Source organism: Theropithecus gelada, chromosome X, assembly GCF_003255815.1.
Source record: "Theropithecus gelada isolate Dixy chromosome X, Tgel_1.0, whole genome shotgun sequence".
NCBI lineage: Eukaryota > Metazoa > Chordata > Mammalia > Primates > Cercopithecidae > Theropithecus > Theropithecus gelada.
The window spans coordinates 14,131,411-14,141,071 of NC_037689.1; the positions used below are offsets into that span (position 1 = coordinate 14,131,411).

At 49.3% G+C, this 9,661-nt stretch overlaps 1 protein-coding gene across 1 annotated transcript in view; it reads left to right on the forward strand.

Annotated features, from left to right (window-relative positions):
* CXHXorf36 (chromosome X CXorf36 homolog) overlaps window positions 1–8,379 on the forward strand; it is a 53,307-nt gene extending 44,928 nt beyond the window's left edge. Inside the window, exons 4-5 of the mRNA XM_025372424.1 lie at window positions 2,929–3,217; window positions 5,184–8,379. Coding sequence (XP_025228209.1) covers window positions 2,929–3,217; window positions 5,184–5,524 — 630 coding nt within the window. The 3' untranslated portion in view covers window positions 5,525–8,379. The remainder of the gene's footprint in view (window positions 1–2,928; window positions 3,218–5,183) is intronic.
* Window positions 8,380–9,661: the final 1,282 nt, after the last annotated feature.

Sequence of the window (9,661 nt, forward strand, 5' to 3'; positions counted from 1 at the left end):
CAGGTAGAGAAGGAAGAAGCCACAGCAAAGACAGTTAATAAACACTGGCCAAAGGGATGATGACTGAACACATAATAACAGCTCTCATTTACTCAGTCACCTGCATTGTGCTGAAGGTTTGACATCATCTCATTTAGCGCTCACAGCCACCCCCTGAGAATATTATTATTGTCTCCTTTTCCAGATGAGATTCAGTGGAGTCCTGAGATGTGAAGTGACTTGGCCCAAGTCACTTTTAGCCAACATCAGCAATAGAACCCAAATGCAGAGCCATCTGCCCTCAGAGTGTGGCCCTCAGAGGCCACACTCTTCCCGCTAAAACCTGCCTGGCGACATTGGCCTTTGAAATACTAGAGAAGGAAAAGGAATTGCCAGTTGTCCTGCACTCTCACAGATCTTTTCTCCCAGACCTTGGCTACTTCTAGGCCTGGCTCCTGAGAGGCGTGGGATGAGAGCATGGGGCTGGGACTCAGCCCTGGGCTCTGCCCAGGAAGGGCAAGGCATGGAACCCAGGAATGGCTATGTGGCCGCACCTGTAGACAACAGTAGGCCCAGGACTTCCCTCTGCGGTACATAGTAAGAAAGGTCCCCTCCGGGCCAGGTGCTGAGGCTCACACCTGTAATCCCAACACTTTGGGAGGCCAAGGCGGGTGGGTCACCTGAGGTCAGGAGTTCGAGAGCAGCCTGGCCAACAAGATGAAACCCAGTTTCTACTAAAAATTACAAAAAAAAATTAGCCAGGCACAGTGGGGTGCGCCTGTAATTCCAGCTGCTCAAGAGGCTGAGGCAGGAGAATCGCTTGAACCCGGGAGGTGGAGGTTGCAGTGAGCCAAGATCACACCACTGCACTCCAGCCTGGGCAAGAGACTCTGTCAAAAAAAAAAAACAAAAAAAACAAAACAGGTCCCCTCTAGGCAGGGGAAACTCAAATGGGCACGGGTTCTTCACAGTGCATTTATGTGGGTTAAAATGGGCAGAGGACTGCAGAAAACCATCAGAAAAGGGGATGCCTTTATTTTTTAAAGAAGGAAAACAAGGAATAAAGTGCTGATGTAGCCATTCTAGATATAGCTGCTTCAATAAATAGTCAAGAAAAGGTTAGCCAGGATTCCTCCCCACTTTTCATCTCACAAATTCACAGGTTTGGACCTCTTTCAAGGAGGCAGAGGAGACAGGTCAGGGCTTCATGCTTCCCTAGGCCAGTTTTAGGCTGTCTGAAAGGTTCCAGTTAGTTGGGGAACATCTGTACGATGAATGTAGCTACCCCAGCCAGACAGATTCATGCATGGCTGGCAGGAGAGAGGCTTAAGGCCAGTATAGTAGTTCCCAAAACTTCAGTCACCCACAGACCACCCTTATGATTTTTGCCCTGTCCCAGAACAAGGTACCTGTACTGTTTATTTTTATTTATTTATTTATTTATTTATTTATTTATTTTGGAGACATAGTCTCACTCTGTCACCCAGGCTGGAATGCAGTGGCATGATCTCAGCTCACTGCAGCCTCTGCCTCCTGGGTTCAAGTGATTTTCCTGCCTCAACCTCCAGAGTAGCTGGGATTACAGGCATGCGCCACCACTCCTGGCTGATTTTTGTATTTTTAGTAGAGACAAGGTTACGCCATGTTGGCCAAGCTGGCTTCAAACTCCTGTCCTCAAGTGATCCACCCACGTCGGCCTCCCAAAGTGCTGAGATTATAGGCGTGAGCCACTGTACCCAGTCGCTGTTATTTTTAAAAATATTTTTCTTTAGTAGCCAGGCACGGAGGCACGTGCCTGAAGTCCTAGCTACTCAGGAGACTGAGGTGAGAGAATTGCTTGAGCCCAGGAGTTTGAGGCTGCAGTGAACTATGATCGTGCCACTGCACTCCAGCTTGGGCAGTAGAGCAAAACCTTGTCGCTTTAAAAAAAAAAAGTTTTGCTTTAAATCAGACTTAAGTTGATCCTCTATTATTTTTCCCGTAGCCTCTTCCTAAGCAGTGATATCTGTGAAATCTCAAATAATCCTATTTTTTTCAACTATACAACTCTTAAACGTATTTCCCTGAATCCCTGATACTATCTAAAATTGTGGCAAATCCATTAACATTCTCATACCCTGCTTGGAGGAACTCTGTTGAAATGCAGTCTACGGCCGGGCGCGGTGGTTCAAGCCTGTAATCCCAGCACTTTGGGCGGCCGAGGCGGGCAGATCACGAGGTCAGGAGATCAAGACCATCCTGGCTAACACGGTGAAACCCCATCTCTACTAAAAAATACAAAAAACTAGCCAGGCGAGGTGGTGGGCGCCTGTAGTCCCAGCTACTCGGGAGGCTGAGGCAGGAGAATGGCGTAAACCCGGGAGGCGGAGCTTGCAGTGAGCTGAGATCCGGCCACTGCACTCCAGCGCGGGCGACAGAGTGAGACTCTGTCTCAAAAAAAAAAAAAAAAAAAGAAAAGAAAAGAAATGCAGTCTGCTACAAAGAAATGACAGCAGCCTCCTTTTCTGAATCTTCCCATCTGTAACAGAATTAAAACATGGGGAAGAGGAGGGACGGGGCATTGCCATGTTCCCAGAGGTATAAAAAAGGTTGAGAGACTCTTCGCTGACGTGTTTTGAGATGCTGATCTTTCTGTACTTGCAGTGAGGGACAGAGATAGAGAGATGATAGATAGATAGATAGATAGATAGATAGATAGATAGATAGATGATAGATGATAGATAGATAGATAGATAGATAGATAGATAGATAGATAGATAGATAGATGATAGATAGATGATAAATAGAGATAGGTAGATAGAGTTAGAGGTATGATAGATGATAGACAGATAGATGATAGATAGATAGATAGATAGATAGATAGATAGATAGATAGATGGATAGATAATAAATAGATAGAGAGCTGTCACCAGATTTTTCTCTCTAATCCTCCTCCTTCTGGCTTGGCAGATCTTCCCTGGGGCTGAGGGATGGCCACTGCCCCAGTACCTGGGCTCCTGTGGCAGATTCCTCGTCAGCACCAGCACCAGACCGCTGCAGGAATTCTATGGTGCACCCCCAGATCAGGCAGCCGACCTTGCCTACCAGCTCCTGGGTGTCCTGGAGTCTCTGAGGAGCAACGATTTGAACTATTTCTTCTACTTCACCCATATTGATGCAGGCATGTTCGGCGTCTTTAACAACGGGCATCTGTTCATCCGGGATGCCAGTGCAGTGGGTGTCATCGACAAGCAGGAAGGTACTCAGCATGGGCCTGGCTGAACAGCTGTCAGAGGGGAAGTCAGGGTGACAGGAGCTAGGGAAGGGTGGGTCAGGGGTCACACTATTGGGCCTTTCCCATCTCCGCGTGTCACAGTGAGAGCCACTCAAGTTCAGAGAATGTTGGATTTCATGTAAAATGTCCCTCACTCCTATCTGAATTTCTACTCTAACTCCATCTCCAAAGGGGAAGTGGATTTGACCTTGTCCATGACAAGCATTGTGCAGAGTGGCACAGCCCCCAGCTGCACCCTCCCAGGGCAGTGCTGTTGTGCAGTTGGGTCTATGTGGCCCAGGGACCTGCCTTGACCCTCCTTTCTCTCTCTCTCTCTCTCTTTCTCTTTCTCTCTTTCACTCTCTCTTTCACTCTCTCACTCTCTCTCTCCTCTCTCTCTCTCTCTCTCTCTCTCTCTCTCTCTCTCACACACACACACACACACACACACACACAAACACACACCTTTTGGGTCCATCTCCCTCTCAGAGTCCTTCTCATCAGATGCTTTTACCCTTTATCTAAAACTTAAATTATCAGGTTGATTTACTGGTATATTTTGCAATCCATTTTGGCATAATTGCTGTGTATAAAGTTTTCAAAGCAAAAAAGCATGGAACCGAATGAGGCAGATGACTGAATTGTGTTTCTCACTATGTGTAAAGTTTCATTCAGGGTTCTAGAACCCTTCTAACACCCTAATCTCTAATGCTGACCAAATTTTCTGAGCCCAATAAGAGGACAAAGGATTTTTTTTCTAATTTCTGATTTTCTTTGTATGCAAAAGCTTCCAAAAATAGACAAATTAAACCACACTTAATTTCCTGATTTGCCTTTGTTAAGAAGAATCAAATTAGAAGAAATGAGGCTGATTCCAGAATATTCCAGATATGTAAATCATGAAACGTCATTCACACTACAACTCATTGAATACATATTTGGGATTACTTGTTTTTTCTCCTAACTTCGCATTTAATTTTGTTTTTCGTTTTTGTTTTTGTTTTTGAGACAGAGTCTCACTTTGTTGCCCAGGCTGGAGTGCAGTTGTGCAATCTTGGCTCCCTGCAACCTCCGCTTCCTGGGTTCAAGCGATTCTCCTGCCTCAGCCTCCTGAGTAGCTGGAATTACAGGCGCCTGTCACCACACCCGGTTAATTTTTGTATTTTTAGCAGAGACAGGGTTTCACCATGTTGGCCAGGCTGTTCTCGAACTCCTGACCTCAGGTGATCTGCCCATCTCAGCCTCCCAAAGTTCTGGGATTACAGGTGTGAGCCACCGCGTTTGGCCCTCACTTTGCATTTTAAAGGCTCAAATGAAACCAGTCCAAATAATTTCCTGAGTTCCCTAATTTGTAATAATGAGAGTCGAGCAATATGGATGTGATCCCTACAATTACCAGTCTAACTTCTGGTAGGGGTAAGTGAGTTTTCCATGCCCAGGCCTCACTCTATTGTAGCAGAGTGGATTCCTTCCACGTGCTTCTCAAAAGGAGCCTCTGTGTCCCTGAGTCCTAAATCTCCTGGTGACAGGGGAATGCCAGGAGACTGTACTAGTTCACCCAGTAATTTTTATTTATTTATTTATTTTTAGATGGCATCTCGCTCTGTTGCCCAGGCTGGAGTGCAGTGGTGCAATCTCGGCTCCCTGTGACCTCCGCCTGCCGGGTTCAATGTTTCTCCAGCCTCAGCCTCCTGAGTAGCTGGGATTACAGATGTGCGCCACCACATCCTACTAATTTTTGTATTTTTAGTAGAGACAAGGTTTCACCATATTGGCCAGGCTAGTTTCGAACTCCTGACCTCAAGTGATCCACCCACCTCGGCCTCCCAAAGTGCTGGGATTACAGGCGTGAGCCACCGTGCTCAGCGTCACCCAGCAATTCTAATTAGTGGTGCCCTCCCTCAAGGAGCCCAGGTGGCAGGGTGTATAATATTTCCCATTTCTTTTCTAGGCGGCCAAGAAGCCACCAGAGCAGGAGAGAATAAAGACATTTTTAGCTGCTTGGTTTCCGGCTGCCAGGCCCAGCTGCCCTCCTGCGACAGTGTCTCTGAGAAGCAGAGCCTGGTGCTGGTGTGTCAGAAGTTGCTGCCTCGACTTCTCCAGGGGAGGTTCCCCTCTCCAGTGCAAGACGACATAGACTCCGCTCTTGCTCAGTGTGGGGACAGCACCCGCCCAGACCCAGAAGTCCTTGGAGCCGCCAGCTGGCTGAAAGACATCTTGAGGCCCCTGAGAACCTGTGACTCTAGATTTGCCTATCGTTACCCAGATTGCAAATATAACGACAAATTCTGAAGGGCTGGTGTCTAGCTGGCCTTGGGGACAACACGCTTGGCTCTCCATTCCCCCTGTCGGGTTGCTGCAAGGTTGAAAGAAGCAGCACTTTTTTAAAGACGAGAAGAAAGGCACATTCGTTTCTCAGGGACTGAGAGGGGAGTTGTGCGATACCATGTGGCTGTCTCTGCTGGCTGGGACATCCTGGCAAAGCCCGGGGTGGGCATCAGAAGAACTGGGGATGGATGCTCACTCAATGTCTTTGAGCCTCAGTTTCCTCTATTCTCCACCAGACTCTCCTGAGTGTGAAAGAAGACAGAGATGGAACCACCATTGAGCGTATATCCCAAGCATGGGTCTTGGGACACATGCTCACCACCTCCATCCCAGGTGGTTACAAAGTGTGTTCTGGAAAAGCACAGAGGCGGGGAGCATGAGAAAGAGCCGTGCAGGTCAGGAGGCTGGAGTGGAGGGAAGGCAGGGGAAAGACAGGCTCCCTGCCCCTACCACTTTAGACTCAGACAAGAGGGGTCCCCTTCCTGCTCCCTATGGCCCTGCCTCACTCCCCACACCATCACAGGATGAGGAGACTGCAGGCCAAGGGGACATGCCTGCCACCGCCTACAGCCTGGTACCTGAGGCTCCATACACCTGTGCATGGAGCTTCTCATGGTGTGGGAAGAAGCCAGGGGTAAGAAGATAAGGGGGGGCCAGTGGGGGACCAATGTGTTAGCCCAAGTCCTCCAAGAATAGGTGTCAAGATAGAGTGAACGGGACAAAGATTTGTTAGGGGCAGTGCTTGTGTGAAAGGAAAGGAGGAGGGAGCCGGAGAAGACTGGGAGGACCATTAAGTTGAGCTCCAGTGAAGGAGGGCCTGGCAGGAGTTTGCTAAGCTCAAAATCGAAGAAAGGTTCAGTAAGACTGTCGGGGTGTCCTCAAGGCAAAGGCAACCATCAGAGGAGCCCTGTGTCTCCCACAAATAGACCCCGTTAGCATCCCTGCTGCACTCAGTGGTTGGCGGAAACAGCAAAGATAGATTTCAGAGCACAGCAGCAGGGGCCCCTGGTCAGCCCCGCTCCCTAGAGCAGGAGATCTGGAGTGGGAGAACATTCTTTTTGTAGCCACAGCTGAGGCCCTGGACCAGCTCTCTCCACACCACATGCTCCAAGTTGGGACTCTAAGGAGTCTAGGAATTTTCCTTCAAACTTGGCCTTACAGGTCACTCATCAGAAAAATATTTTTTTCAAGGTCAATCAATAGAACATACTTGATTCAACAGTTTGTTTGTTTGCTTTTGAAATATTTAGCCACATGATATGTAGGCTTCCATGTACTCTCTTGCCCTGGCCCCTGAAACATAAGCAGGGGGCTCTTCTCTACCTTTGCCCAGCCTCCCTGCCAGCCTTTAACCCCAGGAACCTCCCAGTCTACCTCCTCTTTTACCTCAGATTCAGGTATCTGAATCCCCTCCTTTCAAGTCAAAACAGGCTGGGCATGGTGGCTCACACCTGTAATCCCAGCACTTTGGGAGGCTGACGCAGGTGGATTACTTGAGGTCAGGAGTTCAAGACCAGCCTGGCCAACATGGTGAAACCCCATCTCTACTAAAAAATACAAAAATTAGCCAGGTGTGGTGGTGTGTGCCTGTAATCCCACCTACTCGGGAGGCTGAGGCAGGAGAATCGCTTGAACCCAGGAGGCAGAGGTTGCTGTCAGCCAAGATCACACCACTGCACTCCAGCCTGGATGACAGAGCGAGACTCCGTCTCAAAATAAATAAACAAAAATAAAGTCAGAAGACCTGGCTTAACAGACCTCACTGTGCAGATAAGGAAACTGAGGCCCAGGGAGGAAGAGTGATCTGCAGAGATATTTCCAGAACCCCTGCAAGCTGAGCCCCAGTGAAGGAGAGAAGGTCCGGCAGGAGCTTGCTAAGCTCAAAATCGAAGAAAGGTTCAGCAAGGCTGTCAGGGTGTCCTCAAGGCAAAGGCAGCCATCAGAGGAGCCCTGTTGCTATTAGGAGGCTCCTGTTGCCCTCCCCTTCCGCCTCCAACTTTCACCTGTGCTACCCAATTCTGGTCCCTTCACTCCCATTCAAAAATGGACTCCAGAAAAGCCTTATTTTGTGGAGTACCTGGTTCCCTTTTGGGTTTGTCTCTTGACTGCTACAGGCACTGCCCCAGGGCAACCATGACAGTGAAGATGACTGGCCAAGCTTGTGGACTGGCCAGCAAGCTTAGGCTGCCTGAGACGCTTTGAAATGGCTGCCTTCTGGCTTGGTCTGGAGGATGAACACCCTTCTCACTTGCACAGCCGCAGTCCCTCTCCTGCTGGCCTGACTGCAGCTGTCCTCCCAGCTGGCCACCTGACCAGAGACCAGGAGAGAGGCCACAGCCTCCAGATCCTCCAGAGTCCCATGGAGGAAGAAGGCTTACCAGAGAGACCCTCTGATGCACGAGCCAGGCCCCAGCCCTTCTCCCTGCATCCAGGTGTGTTTCCACCACAAAATGCCTCCACACGATGCGTGACTTTGGCCCTGTGTGGGCCAGTGCGTGGTCTGAGGTAACCCTCGAATCCCTCCACCACACATCTGTCCACCTGCACGGATTCAAGGTGAGCACTTGCCCCCTTCTCTCCTCCAGACCAGTCACCTGAAACTCTGAGCAACATTCCTTCGAAACCATCATGTAACCCTTGGTGATGCTGAGTCCAGACAGGAAATGCAGACTTGGGACCCACCTGTATCAGCAGAAAGAGACCTTGTGCCCCACTTGTCTGAGTCCCAGGATGGAGTAAAGGAGAAAACTGGCAAGCTGTCCCCTGAGGAGCTGTTGGGAGATTGGTTTTTAGTATAAATTACAATAAAATTCTGTGTAAGCTGTGATATGGTTTGGATGTTTGTCTCCTCCAAATCTCATGTTGAAATGTGATCCCCAGCGTTGGAGGTGGGGCCTGCTGGGAGGTGATTGGGTGATGAGAGAAGTTGCCTCAGGAATGACTTGGTGACCTCCCGGAGGTGATGAGTGAGTTCTCTCTGAGCTCACTCAAGATCTGGTTGTTTAAAAGAGTGTGGCACCTCCCTCCCCCACCTCTCCCACTCTCTCACTTCCGCTCTCACCATGTGACACGCCTGCTCCCCCTTCGCCTTCCACCATGATTGGAAGCTTCCTGAGGCCCTTACCGGAAGCAGATGCCAGCCCCACACTTCCTGTACTCTCTACAGAACCATAAACCAAAATAAAGCTCTTTTCTTTATCAATTACCCAGCCTCAGGTATTTCTTTATAGTAATACAAAAATGGCCTAATACAAGCTGGGTGCTAAGGAGAGCAGGGCAGACGTCAGGCAGGTCCTATACATGCTTAGGGGTGACTTAGAAATAGTTCCCCAGCTAGTGACTTTTCCTGGGTTCAGGAGATCACAGAGTCCTTTTCTCATACACCTTCACAACAGAGCAGATGTTCTTGTCAACATGCCTGAAGACCACAGGTCTCACTCAGCTGCCTTCACGGAACATTTCCCCCCTCCCCACAGCCACCCGCTAACCCTCCCCCACTCACCCTGTGGTGGACACGGAGCTGGGCCACCCAGCTCTCCCTTCAAGAAACAATGCTCTTCCTAGTGCGGGAGCATGGTTGACACGCAGCATTAAGCCATCAGGCCCTTTGGGCTCTGCCTCAGCCACACAGAGTGGCTTCACTAGAGGTCACACCCTTCCTAGGGCATATCTAGACTGAGTAACTAGGCATGGAGAGGTGCGAAGGCCCAGCAATTTTGGCCCATTGAGCAACAACTCTAACAGGCAATTCTCCTTCCAGAACTCCCCACCAAGCTGATCAAGACTTGCCTCACAGTTTAACGTCCCTCTGCCCGTCCTGCTTCCTCTGCATTCTTTCTTTCTTTCTTTCTTTTTTTTTTTTTTTTTTTGGTGAGACAGGGTCTCACTCTGTTGCTAAGGCTGGAGTGCAGCGGTACAACCTCGGCTCACGGTAGCCTCTGCCTCCCGGGTTCAAGCGATTCTCATGCCTCAGCCTCCTGAGTAGCTGGGGTTACAGGTGTGTTACTCCCAGCTAATTTTTGTTTTTTGTTTGTTTGTTTGTTTGTTTGTTTTTAAGTAGAGATGGGGTTTCAACATGTTGGCCAGGCTGGTCTCAAACTC